This window comes from Chiloscyllium plagiosum, unplaced genomic scaffold, assembly GCF_037043375.1.
Source record: "Chiloscyllium plagiosum isolate Xiang-an unplaced genomic scaffold, Cpla_swu_hap1 HiC_scaffold_26, whole genome shotgun sequence".
Classification (NCBI taxonomy): Eukaryota; Metazoa; Chordata; class Chondrichthyes; order Orectolobiformes; family Hemiscylliidae; genus Chiloscyllium; species Chiloscyllium plagiosum.
In genome coordinates this window covers 22,122,820-22,140,094 of record NW_028270164.1, presented here as the reverse complement: position 1 = coordinate 22,140,094, position 17,275 = coordinate 22,122,820, and the positions used below count along the sequence as shown (strand labels likewise).

General features: G+C 42.1%; 1 protein-coding gene across 5 annotated transcripts in view; it reads right to left on the bottom strand.

Annotated features, from left to right (window-relative positions):
* Positions 1-9,007, bottom strand: part of LOC122563172 (C4b-binding protein-like) — a 65,789-nt gene extending 56,782 nt beyond the window's left edge. For 4 of the 5 annotated variants that reach the window (XR_015750913.1, XM_043716674.2, XM_043716675.2 and 1 more), the window contains exon 1: positions 8,571-8,928. Coding sequence is in view for 3 of the 5 variants with exons in the window: in XM_043716674.2 (XP_043572609.2) it covers positions 8,571-8,625 (55 nt within the window). In the remaining 2 variants the exon portion in view is untranslated. The other variant, XM_043716680.2, reaches the window with a different exon arrangement.
* Positions 9,008-17,275: the final 8,268 nt, after the last annotated feature.

Here is a 17,275-nt window from a genome sequence, read left to right as displayed (position 1 = left end):
AGCAAAGAGGTTCTTCTGCAGCTGTACAGGGCCCTGGTGAGACCGCATCTGGAATATTGTGTGCAGTTCTGGTCTCCAAATTTGAGAAAAGACATTCTGGCTATTACAGCATAGGCTCACGAAGTCAATTCCTGGAATGGCGGGACTATCATATATTGAAAGATTGGAGCGACTGGGCTTAAATACCCTTGCGTTTAGAAGACTGAGGGGGGATCTGATTGAGACGTATAAGATTAGTAAAGGATTGGACACTCTGGAGGCAGGAAACATGTTTCCGCTGATGGGCAAGTCCCGAACCAGAGGACACAGCTTAAAAATATAGGGGAGGCCATTTAGGACAGAGATGAGGAGAAACTTCTTCACCAGAGAGTGGTGGGTGTGTGGAATGCTCTGCCCCAGAAGGCAGTGGAGGCCCATTCTGTGGATTCATTTAAGAAAGAGTCAGATAGAGCTCTCAAGGATAGTGGAATCAAAGGTTATGGAGACAAGGCAGGAACAGGATACTGATTGAGGATGATCAGCCATGATCATAATGAATGGTGGTGCAGGCTCGAAGGGCAGAATGGCCTACTCCTGCACCTACTGTCTATTGACAATATCTTAGAAGGCTCCTCAATTAAGACCATAAGGGTAGAACTAGAAAGAAAAAGGGGACAATAGCAGTTAGAAGAGTACTATAAACATCCAAACAGCTACGAAATGACTGAAGGGCAGATGTGCAAGGCAACTTAAGTGTAAAAAATAACAGAATGATGACAGTAAGGGATTACAACATGCCCATTATTAACTGACATAGAAAAAGTGTGAAATATTTAGGGGTTGAATATTTGAAACTGTATTCAGGAAAGCTTTTAAAGCTGGTGTATAGACATCCCTAACTTTAGAGAACAAAGTTGGGCAAGTTATAGGAGTGTCAGAGAGAGAGAGCATTTCTGTGATAATTACCATGACTCATTAAGGTTTAAGGTAGTCATGAAACAAAACAAAAATGGGCCAGAAATAAAGTTAACACTTCGAATCCAGAGAGCATTCTTCAGAGTTCTGAAGCTCTACAGATATTGGTAGGCCTGTTGAGATTCTCTAGCAATTCCTATCTTTATTCCAGATCTTCAGTATGCACAGTTGTTTCATTCCAACAATAAAGATTTGAATTCGGAGAGGCCATTTTCAGGATAAGATATGGCCAAAGTGTATTGCAAGTCATTATTTCTATGAAAATCTACATCAGAGCATTGGGAGTCCTTTAAAAAGGAAACACTGAGCAACATGCAGGGCCAAAATGTTCCTGCAAAGATGATGAATGAGATAAAAAATTTCAGGGAACCTTCAATATTGAAGGATTGGAGATACACAAAAGGGTAGCTTGTGGTAGATACCAATGGTTGAAAACATTAAAGCCCTATAAGTGTGTAAAAAGAGCTAGGGGTTACTTGAGAAAACAGAGGGCGGAGGGTGAAAAATGACTGGCAGAAAAATTTAAAAAACAATTTATGAGTAAATTAGGAGCAAGAGGATAATGAGAAAAGAGAGTGGGATCCATTAAGGAACGACCATTAAATTGTGGGGCAGAGCTGGAAGGTTTGGATAAGGTTTTAAATGAGCACTCTACACCTGTATTCACCATCATGAAAAACAATTAAGATATGGAAATTAGGGAAGGAAACTGTGTTATATTTGAATGAATTAACACTGAAAGAGAGGAAGTATTAGCAGGTTTAATACTGGATAAGTCCTGAAATTCACAAGAGTCCCAGGTTGCCATGGGAGTCAAAGATTATGGGGGACCCTGACATTAATTTTCAAATCCTCCCTGGACACAGTTGTAGTGCCAGAGGACTGGGAAAACAACTAATCTAGTACCATTTTCAAGAAGAGTGGTAGGAATAAACCAAGGAACTGTGAGGATGGTGGGTCTAATATTAATGGTAGGAAACTACTGGAGAAAATTCTAAGGGATTGAATCAGTCTTTACATGGAGAGGCAAAGATTAATCAAGCATAGTCAACATATCTTTGTAAGGGGCTGTTGACAGCTGACAGGTTTGACACAGTTCTTCAAGGTAGTGATTTGATTGCAGCCAAAGTTAGTGTGGCAGATGCAGTCTCCATGGACCCCTGTAAAACTCTGGCAATGCTTAATACAGGAGACTAATTAAGATAAGAGCCCAAAGGATCCAAAATAATTTGGAAAATTGTATCAAAACTGGCTTAGTAGCTGGATGCAGAGGGTAATGGTTAAAAGTTGTTTTTGTGACTGGAAGTCTGTTTCCAGTGACACAGTGGACAGCTTGTTGCTAGGTCTCTTGGTGCATATTAGTGATCTAGACACGAACGCAGAAGGTTTAATGTGAAAATAGTGAGGTAGAAAGTATTAGACTACTGGTCAATATAGGCAGTACAATTGAAATCTAATACTGAAAAGTATAAGGAGATATATTTTGGGAGGACTAACAAGGCAAGGTAGTACAATGACAGGATAGAATAATAGGTAGAGAAAATAAACGAGGTCAAACTAATGAAGAATATAAAAACTAGCACTAAGAGCTTAAGTACATAACAAGGAAGAGAGGGATCAAAGTGAACATTGATCCCTTAGAAAATGAATCTGGGGAGATAGTTTTGGGGAACAAAGAAATGACAGAAGAGTTAACAAGATATTTTGCATCAGTCTTTACAGTGGAAGATAATTCAAACATTCCACAAATACCAAAGGATATGGGGGAGAAATTAAGTACCATCACTATCACTATGGGTCAATGGGCTGAAGAGTGACAGATAGAGTTTAATTTAGATAAATGTGAGGTATTGCATTTTGGTCAAACAAACAAGAGCACGATTTATACAATTAAACATTGGGCCTTGAGTAGTGTTGTACAACAGAGGGATCTAGGGGTTCAGGTATATAATTCTTTGAAGTTTGTGTCACATATAGATAGGGCAGTTAAGAAGGCATTTAGCATGTTTGCCTTCATTGGTCAGACCTTTAAATATAGGAATTGGGACATTATGCTAAGGTTGTACAAGATTTGGAGGTGCCGGTTTTGGACTGGGCTGACAAAGTTTAAAATCACACACCAGGTTATAATCGAACAGGTTTATTTGGAAGCACTAGCTTTCAAAGCGCTGTTCTTTCATCAGGTAGTTGTGGAAAATAAGATCACGAGCCACAGAATTTATAGCTACAGGAGTACAGTGGCATGGAGATGCAATGAAACACGTTCCAATTTTAGATTCAGTCTTTCATCTTTTAGAATGGGGTACCGGCTTCTGTTCTTTGATAATGTAAATCCCAGAACTTCTTTTAAATTATATTTACATTAATATATCAAAGAACAGATAACAGTACATCCAATTCTAAAAGATGAAAGGATGAATCTAAAATTGTACTCCTGTGGCTATAAATTCTGTGGTTTATGATCTTATTCTCCACAACCATCTGAAGAAGCAGCGCTTCAAAAGCTGGTGTTTCCAAATGAACCTGTTCGACTATAACCTTGTGTTGTACAAGATGTTATTGAGGCCTCTTCTGAAGTACTATATCCAATTCTGGGCACCCTATTATAGGAAGGATATTATTAAGCTGGAAAAAATTCATAAGAGATTTACCAGGATATTGCCGGGAATGGAGGGTTTTAGTTATAGGAGAACATTTTCACTGGAGCATAGGAGGTTAAGAAGTGATATTATAGAGGTTTATAAAATCTTGAGAGGTGTAGATAAGGTAAATGGCAGGTATCTTTTCTCTAGGATGAGGATTTCAAGACGAGTGGGCATTTTTTTAAGGCGAAAAGAGTAAGTTTTATAATGGACACGAAGGGCAATTATTCATTTTTTACAGAATAGTGTGTCTACTGAACTTCCAGAGGAAATGGGTGTATGTGGGTACAGTTACAACATTTAAAAGATATTTAGAAAACTACCTTAATAACAAATGTTTGGAGGATTACAGACCAAGTGCAAGCAGGTGGAACTAGTTTAGTTTGGGATTATGGTCTGCATGCATTGGTTGAACCGACGGGTCTGCTTCCATACTGTTGGACAAACTAATGAGGCTAAAGGCAGATGGGTCTTCTGGCTTTGGTGGGTTACATCCTAGGATCCTAGAGATAGTGGATGCATTGGTTATAATCTTCCAAAAATTTGTGGATTCTGGAGAAGTACCAGAGGAATGGAAACCTGCTAATGAGAAATACATTTTCAAAAAAAAAGGTGGGGGGTGGGGAGTGAGCCAAAAAGTGCGTAACTATAGGCTAATGAGTTTGACGTCTATTGTTGAAAAAGTACTGGAGTCAATTAAGGAAATAATAACAATATTTGGAAAATCATAATCTAATCAAGCAGAGTCAACATGGCTTCATGAAATGGAAATCAAGCCTGCCTAATTTAGTACAGTTTTCTACCAAAGTCCCAACTAGAGTGGAGAGAGAGGAACAGTAGATACATTGTACTTGGCATTACAGAAGGCATTCAAAACAACCTCAAAAAAGGTTAAGTGATGAGTCCACATTGTTGAGAGGTAGAGAATTAGTTAATGGGCAGGAAACAATGAATGAGGGATTCTTTTTCAGGTTGGTGACTTATAGTAAGTGGGGTTTCATAGGGATCAGTGCTAGGACCGCAACTATTTACAATATATGTTAATGGCTTGAATGAAAGAAGTGAATATACTATAGCCAAATGTGCAGATGACGCAAAAATAGTGGAAATACAAGTTGTGAGGGGGATACAAACAATTTATAGAAAGGTGTTAGAAACAAAAACAGAAACTGCCCGGGGGACTCACTTACACAGTGTGATTCTCTCTGACCCTCATACACTCTGTGCCTGTCTTTGACTCTCTAACACTGTGTGATTCTCTCCGATTCTGAAACAAAAACAGAAACCCCACCAGCTCCACAGCCAAAACACAGTTAACATTTTGGTTCCACTGACCCTTCTTCAAAACTGATTGTGGCTAGGAAAAGGTTGGTATATATGGGGTGGGAGAGGGATGAGGAGCAAATGATGGGTAGAGAGAAAGCAACAATTGGACAAAGGAATGGGTAAAGGTCAGCCTGGTGAATGAATGACTGCTAATTGGGATAATAAGCAGCTGACAATGGGATGGTTGTGGTTGTAGTCCATGTGATGACAAGACCTGGGGGTTGGGGCACTCAAGGCCCAAAATTGTTGAGCTCCAAAGACAGACCAGTTTGCAGAATACCTACATTCTGTCTGCAAAAATTATCCTGAGCTTTCTACTGCCTGTTAATTCAACACAGTGTTCCCTGGTCAACATCTCTGTCTCAAATTTGCTGCAGTGCTCCAGCGAACCTCAGGACAAACTAGAAGAACAGCATCTCATTTTCCATTTGGGGATTTTGCAGACTTCAGAAAGTAAGATGAGTAGCAGGACTTCAGTGTGCATGCGAATAGATCTCAATTGTGGGTTGTGCTGGAACACATCGGGTAAAACTTTAAATCAGTACTTTAGACCTGTATTCACAGTTAGGAAGAACAATGAAGAAATAAAAATTGGGGAAGAGAACTGTGATATACTTGAGCAAATTAGCACAGAGAGAACAGGCTTAATATTAGATAAGTCCTGAAATTCAGATGAGTACTCAGCTACCATGGCAGGTAAGGGAGGAAATTGCAAGGGAAATTTTCAAAGGTTAATTTTCAAATACTATGAACACAGATATGCCAAATAATGGGAAAAGAGCCAACGTGATACCATTATACAAAAATGGTAATGGGGATAAATCGGGGAACTACAGGCAAGTAGACTCTAGAAAGTACAGAATGCCAGCAAGACTTTGGTACGCAGGCACATAGATCCTTGAACTCAGACGGACAGATGGGATACTTACTTTTTTTAACTGAAGCATCAAATACCAGAGGAGGGAGATTATGATCAAACATTACCTAGGCTACAACTCAAGAACTTTATACAGTTCTCATTATTGCATGGTAAGAAGGATGAGAATAAACTGGAGAAGATTCAGAGTGGGTTCACCCAGATGTTGTTTGGGCTGGAGTGTTTCAGCAATGAAGAAAGACTAGATAGGATGGGACTCTTTAGAGAAGGTTGAAGGACCATCTGATTGAGATGTACATAATTATGAGTGGGACAGATACAGTAAATGAGAACAAGCCTTTTCTCTTTGTAACTAGGGATCAATCGTTAAGGGTTAAAGCTTTAAGGTAAAGGGCTGGGGGTTTATAGAACATCTAAGGAGGACTCGTCACCCAAAGGGTTACAGGTCTCCAAAACACTGTTTGAAAGTGGGAAAACAAAAGACTGGGAAGAACAACAGAGGATAACTAAGAAGGAAAGACGCAGAGAAAAAATGAGGTACGAAGGTAAACTGGCCAAAAATATTAAGTAGGATAGTGAAAGCTTTTTTAAGTATGTGAAAGGCAAAAAAATGGTTAAGTCTTAAATTGGGCCCTTGAAGACAGAAACAGGGGAATATATTACAGGGAACAAAGAAATGGCAGAAGAATTGAATTGGTACTTCAGATCTGTGTTCACTGGGGAAGACACAAGCAATCTCCCTGAGGTAACAGTGGCTGAAGGACCTGAACTGAAGGGAATTTATATTTGCCAGGAATTGGTATTGGAGAGACTGTTAGGTCTGAAGGTTGATAAGTCCTCCGGGCCTGATGGTCTACATCCCAGGGTACTGAAGGAGGTGGCTCGAGAAAATGCGGATACGTTGGTGATTATTTTCCAGAGTTTGATAGATTCGGGATCAGTTCCTGCGGATTGGAGGGTGGCTAATGTTGTACCACTTTTTAAGAAAGGTGGGAGAGAGAAAGCAGGAAATTATAGACCAGTTAGTCTGACCTCAATGGTGGGAAAGATGCTGGAGTCTATTATAAAGGTTGAAATTATGACACATCTGGATAGTAGTAACAGGATAGGTCAGAGTCAGCATGGATTTATGAAGAGGAAATCATGCTTGACTAATCTTCTGGAATTTTTTGAGGATGTAACTCTGAAGATGGATGAGGGAGATCCAGTAGATGTGGTGTACCTGGACTTTCAGAAAGCTTTTGATAAGTCCCACATCGGAGGTTAGTGAGCAAAATTAGGGTGCATGGTATTGGGGGCAAAGTACTAACTTGGATTGAAAGTTAGTTGGCTGACAGGAAACAAAGAGTAGTGATAAACAACTCCATTTGGGAATAGCAGGCAGTGACCAGTGGGGTACCGCAGGGATCAGTGCTGGGACCACAGCTTTTTACAATATATATTAATGATATAGAAGATAGTATTAGTAATAATATTAGCAAATTTGCTGATGATACTAAGCTGGGTGGCAGGGTGAAATGTGAGGAGGATGTTAGGAGATTACAGGGTGACCTGGACAGGTTAGGTGAGTGGTCAGATGCATGGCAGATGCAGTTTAATGTGGATAAATGTATGGTTATCCACTTTGGTGGCAAGAACAAGAAGGCAGATTACTACCTAAATGGAATCAATTCAGGTAAAGGGGCAGTACAAAGAGATCTGGGTGTTCTTGTACACAGGTCAATGAAGGGAAGCATGCAGGTACAGCAGTTAGTGAAGAAGGCTAACAGCATGCTGCCCTTCATACAAGAGGGATTGAGTATAGGAGCAAAGAGGTGCTTCTGCAGCTGTACAGGGCCCTGGTGAGACCACACCTGGAGTATTGTGTGCAGTTCTGGTCTCCAAATTTGAGGGAAGACATTCTGGCTATCGAGGGAGTGCAGCGTAGGTACACGAGGTCAATTCCTGGAATGGCAGGATTACCTTACGCTGAAAGACTGGGCTTGCATACACTTGAGTTTAGAAGACTGAGAGGTGATCTGATTGAGACATATAAGATTATTAAAGGATTATTATGGAGATAAGGCAGGAACAGGATACTGATTAAGGATGATCAGCCATGATCATATTGAATGGTGGTGCAGGCTTCAAGGGCAGAATGGCCTACTCCTACACCTATTGTCTATTGAAAGAGTGCTGAAACAGGTAGCATTATAGCATTTAAGAAGCATTTAGATGATCACTTGAAAGGCCATTGCATACAAGGCAACATACCAAGTGCTGGGAAATGAGGGTATATAGGTGCTTGATGACCAGTTTCAACATGATGGACTAGAGGTGCTCTTTCTGTACTATATAATAGCATGACTCCTCATTGGACAACACAGTATCCCAACACAAGGGCAATGGATCATCTGCAGGATTAGAACGCAAATCCAGGGATTGGCACTTGAAACGAAAAACTTGTCTTTTTAGACAGCCCCTTCACACCGAAGGTGGCTATCTTGCAGTACAAATTAACTCTCGTCCATGGAAAACTCGGAGGCTGGAGCACTCCGTTGAGCCGCACAAAATGTATCGTCAGAAGCGAGATGCTAGCGTTTAATCACTTTGTATTATTGATTCATAAGCGTGTCCCCCCCACCCCCCAAAACAACGGACAATTTAAAGATAAACAAGTTAGCAACCCGTGAAGTTCTGTCAATTTGCCTCCAGTCAAAGTAAAATTCACTTTGCTCGATACAAAGGCAGGCAGGTCTGAAGCAGCAACGGGAAGGCGGGGCGCTGCTTACCGGTTACCCGGGTCACCCCGATCGCCATGAGAGCGAGGATGAGTCTCTCCAACATTTCACAATCCTCTCTCCGTTGTTTAATATTCGGGGATATTATGAAAACTCTAGAATTCTCCTTCCACAGAACTGTTAGACTCTAACTCAGTAACATTGAGCCTTTTTGCAAAACTCGCCGGTGTTTCAGCCCCGGGCCTATCCTCCTCCCAGATGTGTCCCGAGCCCAATTTCCGTTAAATCACCAACTTCGCCTCGACAGTCAAACGCAGCAGCGCGCACATGCGCGTTCTGACAACCGCCTGTCAAAGGGGACATCCACCGACGGTGCATGCGCGTTCCGCCAACCGCCCGTTTCAGGGGACCTTTACCTACGGTGCATGCGCGTTCCGCCAACCGCCCGTTTCAGCGGACCTTTACCTACGGTGCATGCGCGTTCCGCCTACCGCCCTGCCCGCCGAGGAAACTTCCATTTCACGCATGCGTGTCTGTGCGGCTGCCAATGCCGATCAACCCTCAGCGCATGCGTGTCTTGACACTCCCACCCCCCCTCGAAAAACCAGGTCGCGTGCGGAGGTGCGGAAGCCGTTGTTTTGGGTGCAATCCTTCTTCAGGCATGTTCTGAGGAAGGGTTGCCCCAGAAAATGTTGACTTCTGTGTCTAACTTGGATTCCAGCATCTGTACTTTTTTGTGTATCTTGGTGTACCCTCGTGCACGCCCAGGTTGGGCTGGCAGCCCTTGTTTTTGCTGTGTGATGTTTTGTGGTTCCATAATCTTTGAAGATATTAACCCTCCGAAAGCTAGTGTGCTGCCAATTAAACCTGTTGGACTATGACCTGGTGTTGTGTGATTTTTAACTTTGTACATCCCAGTCCAACACCGGCATCTCCAAATCGGGGGAATATGATTGCAACACAAAAAAAAGTTGCTGAGGAAGTGCCTATGTTCTGTGCCTATGTCACTGGACCAGAAACGTTAACTTTAATTTTTCTTTACAGATGCTGCCAGGCCTGCCGAGCTTTTCCAGTAACTTCTGTTTTTGTTTCTGTTTTACAACATCTGCAGTTCTTTCAGTTTTTATTTACTATGACTGAGTTTTTTCAAAAAAAATGTTTCTCTTTTTTTAATATAAAGTGCTCTGGACTATGGTGAAATCTTAACTGGAACTCCACAATTATTTTTCCTCAATGAAATTCTGACTTGGTGGAAACTGAAAGAGATGTGAGAAATCTTGGGAGATGTTTGGTTTGACAGACTGAGGGAAAGGGAGTAGCATCAGAGGTAGCCGAACAGTAGATCGCAACTTCACCAACAAAGGGTTCCTTGTATTTAGATGGAGGCAATTTGGGGAGAATAGAGATGAGGGCTAAATGATTTATGGTGCAGAAGGGATGGTGAGGTGTATCTTTCCATTTAAGGATGATTTAGCAGTTTTGAAAGAGACAATCTGAACCCAAGCATTATGTGGTCCAGCCAAATTTGTCATCCTTAAATGTTGAAGCCAGAATACTTTGGTGTTAACAGAATAAGGATGTAGGATGTTCCAGAGAAACAACTTAGTTCCAATGTCAATCTGCTCAATAACCTCATTCCATCTTCCTGAGTTCTATACCTTTTATCCTCCTGTTCCTGAACACAAACAAATGTGAATACTTGTCCTCCAGTTTTTTTTAGATTAGACTCCAGTATGGAAACAGGCCATTTGGCCCAACGAGTCTACACTGACCCTCTGAAGAGTAACACACACAGACCCATTCCTCTAACCTACATTTACACCTGACTAATACACCTAATACTATATGCAATTTAGGGAGGGAGGGTGGAAAAAGAGGGTGGATGTAGCATTGCTAATCAGAGAGTGCATCACCACTACAGAAACGAAGGGTGTCGAGGAAGGTTTGTCAACTAAGTCAGTATGGGTAGAAGTTAGGAAAAGCAAGGGAGCAGCCATCTCATTGGGTGTTTTCCAAAGACCTCCTAATAGCAGTAGGGAGATAGAAGAACTCATAGGCTGTTAGACTTTGGAAAAATGCAGATGTAGCAGGGTTGTTATTGTGGGTGACTTTGCCTCTCCCAAATTTGACTGGAACCTCCTTAGTGCAGATGGTTTGGATGGAGCCATTTTTGTCAGGTGTGTTCAGGAGGGTTTCCTTACTCAGTATGTAGACAGGCCGATGACAGAGCAGGATTTTGTGCTCAGCAGTGAGCCAGGACACGTGTCAGATCTCAGCAGTGAGAGGACACCTTGGTGACAGTGACCACAACTGCCTCACATTTACCATAGCCTTGGAGAGGGAAAGGAGCAGTTACCAAGGGAAGATATTTAATTGGGGAAAAGGAAATTATGACACTATCAGACAGGAGTTGGGAAGCACAGATTGGAAACAATTGTTCAATAGAAGGGCAAAACAGACATGTGGAGACTGTTTAAGGAGCAGTTGTTGTTAGTGATGCATAAATTTGTTCCTCAAGAAGGGGTAAGATTAAGGAGCCTTGGATGACAAGAACAGAGGAGCTTCTCGTTCAAAGGAAGAAGGCAGCTTACGTAAGGTGGAGGAAGCAAGGATCTCACACAGCTTTAGAGGATTAATGGCTTAATAGAAAGGAGCTCATAAGTGGACTGAGGAGAACCAGGAGGGGGCAGGAAAAAGGTTTGGCAGGGAGGATTAGGGAGAACCCAAAGGCATTTTACTCATACGTGAGGAATAAGAGAATGATCACAGAGAAGGTAGGGCTGGTTAGGGATAGCATAGGAAAGTTGTACCTAGAGTCTGAGGGGATAGGGGAAGCCATAAATGATTTTTTTGCTTCAGTTTTCACTAAGGAAAGGGACCTTGTTGTGAATGAGAACTTTGAGGAGCTGGGAAACAGACTTGAATAGATCAATATTGATGAAGTTGATATGGGAAATTTTGGCAAACATTAAGATTGTAAGTCCCCAGGGCCAGACCAGATTTATCCTGGGTTGCTCCAGGAAGTGAGAAAGGAGGTTGCTGAGCCGCTGGCGAAGATCTTTGCTTCCTCACTCTCCACAGGAATCATCCCGAAGGATTGGAGAGAGGCGAATGTTGTTCCTCTTTTCCAGAAGGAGAATAGGGAAATCCCTGGCAATTACAGACCAGTCAGTCTTCGGTCTGTGGTCAGCAAGGTTTTGGAAAGAATTCTGAGGGATTGGATTTATGACTATTTGGAAAAAGCAGAGCATGATTAAAGGCAGTCAGCATGGCTTTGTGAGGGGCAGGTCACGCCACACGTATCTTATTGAGTTCTTTGAGGAGTTGATGAGACAGGTCAAGCAGTGGATGTGGGATATATGGACTTCAGCAAGGCACTTGATAAGGTTCCCCATGGTAGGCTCATTCATAAAGTCAGGAGGTATGGGATACAGGGAGTTCAGAACTGGTTGGCTGACAGAAGACAGAGTGTGGTTGTAGATGGAAAGTATTCTGCCTGGAGGTCAGTGGTGAGTGGTGTCCCGCAGGGCTCTGTTCTTGGGCCTCGGCTCTTTGTAGTTTTTATAAATGACTTGGATGAAGAGGTTGATGGCTGGATTAGTAAATTTGCTGATGACACAAAGGCTGGAGGTACTGTTGATAGTATTGAGGGCTATTGCAGCCTACAGCGCAACATTGACAGGATGCAGAGCTGGGCTGGGAAATGGCAGATGGAGTTCGACCTGGATAAATGCGAAATGATGCATTTTGGAAGTCGAACTGGAATGCTGAATATAGGATTAAAGACAGGATTCTTGGCAGCGTGAAGGAATAGAGGGATCATGGTGTTCAAGTGCATGGATCCTTCATGGTTGCCACCCAAGTGGACAGGGTTGTTAAGAAAGCATATGGTCTTTTGGCTTTCATCAGGGGGATAGAGTTTAAGAGCTGCAAGGTTTTGCTGCAGCTCTACAAAACCCTGGTGAGACCACACTTGGAATATTGTGTCCAGTTCTGGTTGCCCTATTATAAGGAAGATACGGAGGCTTTGGAGAGGGTGCAAAGAAGGTTTACCATGGTTCTGCCAGGACTGTAAGACTTGTCTTATGAAGAGAGGTTGACTAAGCTCGGACCTTTCTCTCTTGAGAGACGGAGGAAGAGAGATGACCTGATCAAGGTATACAAGATAATGAGAGGCAAGGATAGAGTCAATAGGCAGAGACTTTTCCCCAGGGCAGGATTGACTGGCACAAGGGGTCATAGTTTTAAGATATTAGGAGGAAGGTATAGAGGGGCGTCAGAGGTAGGTTCTTTACGTAGAGAGTTGTGAATGCATTGAATGCGTTGCCTGTGATGGTGGTGGAATCAGAGTCATTAGGGACATTTAAGCGACTGCTGGACATGCACATGGACAGCAGTGAATTGAGGGGTGCGTAGGTTAGGTTATTTTAGATTAGGAATAATCCTCGGCACAACATCGTAGGCTGTACCTTTCTATGTTCTATGTTGTGATTTAGCATGACCAATTCACTTGAACTGCACATCTTTGGATTGTGGGCGGAAACCCACGCAGACACGGTGAGAATGTGCAAACTCTACACAGTCACCTGAAGCGGGAATCCAACCCAGGTCCCTGGCACTGTGAGGCAGCAGTGCTAACCACTGAGCCGCTGTGCCACCAAGTTCCACACGCCAATTGTCCCCGGCTCCTAATAACCTCTACACTTTTCTTGGTTAGCTTCTTCCACTTAGTATATTTATAGAGTACCTTGGGATTCTCTATTACCTTATCTGCTAGTGATTATTCATTGCCCTTCTTTACTCTCCGAATTGCTTTCTTAAATTCACTCTAGACTCCGCTAAGGCTATTGTTGATTTGCTCCTTTGCAAGTGCTAAAAGCCTCTCCTATCAGTCCTGAACATTTGTAGACATCCAAAATTCTCTGGGCAGAGAGTAAGGGTTTACTGAGGTGAAGGTGATCAAAGGTGTAAGAATGTGGTTAAACTGAATGGTAATATTATAGAAGATGAATAGGGTAAAGTCCAAAATTACAAAATTCAAAGTGGCATTGCAAATAACTTGAGTGCTTTGTCAAGTGGCAGCTTCAGAAGAAAATGGAAGGTTAGAGGGAAGGACGAAATTGTGAGTAAAGAGGGGATACAAGAAAGTGATCAGAAATAGCCATATTCAAACTGGAAAAGATTGGGGTAGAATGCAAGATCTCAGGGGCTTTGAATATATACAAGGAACATAGGGAAGGCAGTATCCAGAATCCTAATCTAATGTTTTATAACCAGGGGTGAAATTTGAATTTATTTTTAAAATTCTAGAATGAGAAACTAGTCGAATGGCTGCCATTGTCTGTACCATCTAGTTCACTAATGTCCTTCATGGAATGAAATCTGCTGTCCTTACCTGCTCTGGCCTACATGTGCCTACCTGCCCTTGAAATGGCCTAGTAAGCCACTCAGTTCCAGGTCAGTTATGGTTAGATTATAAAGCCAAAAACACACATTGGGAGATAAGATGCAACTAAACAGAGGGAATGGCCATAATGAGTTGAAATCACCAAGGGATAGAAATTCAATGCTGAGGATTCCTGTAACAGAAATCAGCACAGGTATCTGGTGACCTGCTGTGCTTTTCCAGCACCACTCTAATCTTGACACCAACTTGCAGCTGGCTACTCTGGATCACATCTTGGACTTCTGGCCCCAACACATCAGTGTTGCTCCACAGCATCAGACACATGCCAGCTTCACTACACTATGAAGACACATCTCTTGTCCACTTACTGGACATTTTTTACAAAGTGATGTTGCACTTTGGAGCACACTGGCAATTATCATTGCAATGCAGTCATGGAGACACATTATGCACAGGGACATCTAGCTTGCAGTTTTGGCCAGCCCATTTCTCAGATTTGTTCATTTGCACTCTTACCAACTACTAATTTAGTGCCTACCTGGATGCTAATAGCATTCCTGTTTTGCCTTCATTTTTGAGCTTTACCCCTTCAGCCAAATCTTAAAGGGTCAAGGTACTTCTGTTTTGACTTTTCTCTTTGCAGACACAAAGCCAGGCCACTCCACTGTTCATGCTTGTCAGCAATTGTCAGTAGAGGGGGTGGATATGTTGCTCTATGGCTTGTCACTATGTCAATGTCACACCTGCACCCTGTGTCAGTAATGTACATCAATAGTGTGGTGCTGGAAAAGCACAGCCAGTCAGGCAGCATCTGAGGAGCAGGAGAGTCAATGTTTCAAGCATAAGCTCTCAACCAGGCCTTCCTGAAGAGCTTATCCTTGAAATGTCAACTCTCCTGCTCCTCAGAGCCCGACCAGCTCTGCATTTCTAGCACCACGCTCTTCTATTCTAATCTCCAGCATCTGCAGTCGTCACTTTCTCCTCAGTAGTGTACGCGGAGAACACACTGCCAGGTGCTGCAAGTAAACGGACATAGCTCAAGATCTAAAGAAAGTAATCCACTTTGATGTCTAGGGTACAGAAAGTCAAGGGTACCCTCTGACATCAGTACAGGAGCTTTGGTTCAGAGTGGTCAGGCTCAGGGAGTCTAGACTCTGCAGTTCAGGGAGTGGGGTCACACTCTGTGGGTCCAGTGTAACCAGTTCAAGGACTTATGGAACATAGTGGGTAGCTGTACAGATATCTAATTATTCATTGTTCAGGGCTAACTGGCAAGGTCTCTCAAGGGCGATGGTCAGTTTGAGGCATCTGACTGTTAAAAGTCAAGGGGGATTATCAAGGACTGGTATTGTGCAAGGAAGACTAGAGAATTCAATTTTGGGAATAGAAGTCAGATTGCTGCAATTTGGGAGTTGGGGAAAATACAGTATTAAAGAGGGTCAACTCAATAGGCAAAATTCTGAAGAAGCATGTCTAGACTCAAAATGTTAATTCTCTTTTCTCTCCATGAATGATGCCAGACCTGCTGATTTTCTCCTGTTTTTGTTTGTTTCTAATCTCCAGCTCTTTGTTTTAATATAAAGGGTGTATATAGTACAGGATGGGAGAGAGAAGAACCAAGTGAAGGGGGGAATTGTGAACTGCAAACATCAATCTTGATTTAAGTGCCTGAACTGGCAGATCAACGTGGTATAACTGGGGCTGGGTGGTGGAAAGGTCAGGAGATGGACACTCAGATTCTTTAGGTGAGGATATGGTGAGGAGCAAAGCCTATGGGGTTGACTGAGAGATATCCTGACTCTCTTCCTCAGTCTTGGGAGTGAGAATCTCTCATAGAGTAACCCTCTTGACCATAGCCACTGTGAGCATTGGTACTGTGAGATATTGTGTTATAGATTATCTTTACTAAACCACTCACCAGCTCACTATATTAATTAATACTAAGTTCTCCTTCATTCATTCATAACCTTTTTCTAACCCATTGTTTATTAGAACACAGTCTCATTCATTCATAGAACTGCATTTTGTAGTATATTTTACTATTATAATAAAGGCTCAAATTAGAACATCCCTTTCAACCCATTCACCTTAAACCCTTATCAGGCCTATTTCTACATCAGCCCTTACCAACCCCCATCTCTCAGACCTGAATAGATTACAGAACACCAAACAGTTCCCCAATTAGTAATCACACAACACAGGTTATAGTCCAACAGGTTTATTTGGAAGTACTAGTTTCGGAGCGCTGGTTGTTCAATATATTGTTTCAGTTGCATGACACTGTGATCTTTTGCTACAAGTTTTGTGTCTTATGATCTTGCTTCATAGCTACCTGATGAAAGAGCAGTGCTCCGAAAGCTAGTACATCCAAATATACCTGGTAATGTGTGATTTTTTTACTTTGTCCAACCCAGTCGAACTCCAGCACCTCTACATCATGGTCCCTAGTTAGTATGTACTTTTTAACAGGACCACTATCCCCTTAATTGCCAAAACAGTGCTTCCGTGAAACTGCATGAATGAAGCAAATAGTAAACAAATCTCACAAACCAGCTGGAGTAATCAGTTTAATATGCTTTATTCTTTTATTAAATACAGGTATAATTTCAAAGTTATTTAGAGTATATAGACCTAGTATTATCACTAATATTTACTAACTTAAAAGACAAAAGGACTAACCCCTCCTAAATGTGCAACCAAACCAAACCAAACCTGCAACCAATCAGGAGTTTCAGGTAGCATTTAGGAAATGTTTAGGCCATCTCATGTTTCCTCAAACCTTACTATAGGTAAAACAATGTAACACCATGCTGATGGATTTTTAATATATTTAAGAACTGTATATAAAGAGGCTAATGTAAGAACTATATTTTGGGATTCTATTGCTGTCTCAAACTTGTGCTACTGCGGTTGCTGAATAAAGAGGCTGTTTTCACCACTCATCGATTCTGGTTGTAATTTAAACATGATCCCACAGTACCCACAGGTATATGTGAGACACAGGTATAAGAGAGAATATCAGGACCAGGCAGTAAAGTTTGTGACATTTGGATGAAATGTAACTGGGGTTAATAAACGTCTGGTACTGTACTGTACAAAGCTTTTTACTGTTGCTAGGTCATGAATAGTACAACATCGATACAAGACTGGTCCCAACCCATCTTCGCTGGCCAATATTAAGATCTCTTCTATTTAGTGGGTGAGGAGCTGAATCTGGGCAACCCAGTGCCCATCCTGAGTCTTTCAGACCTGATGTATGCCATTTTCTCCTGAAACAAGTGAAGAAGGGAGTGCATTCAGATGCACATGAATGGCATAGCTATTGTGCTGGTGCAGCTGAGAGACAATT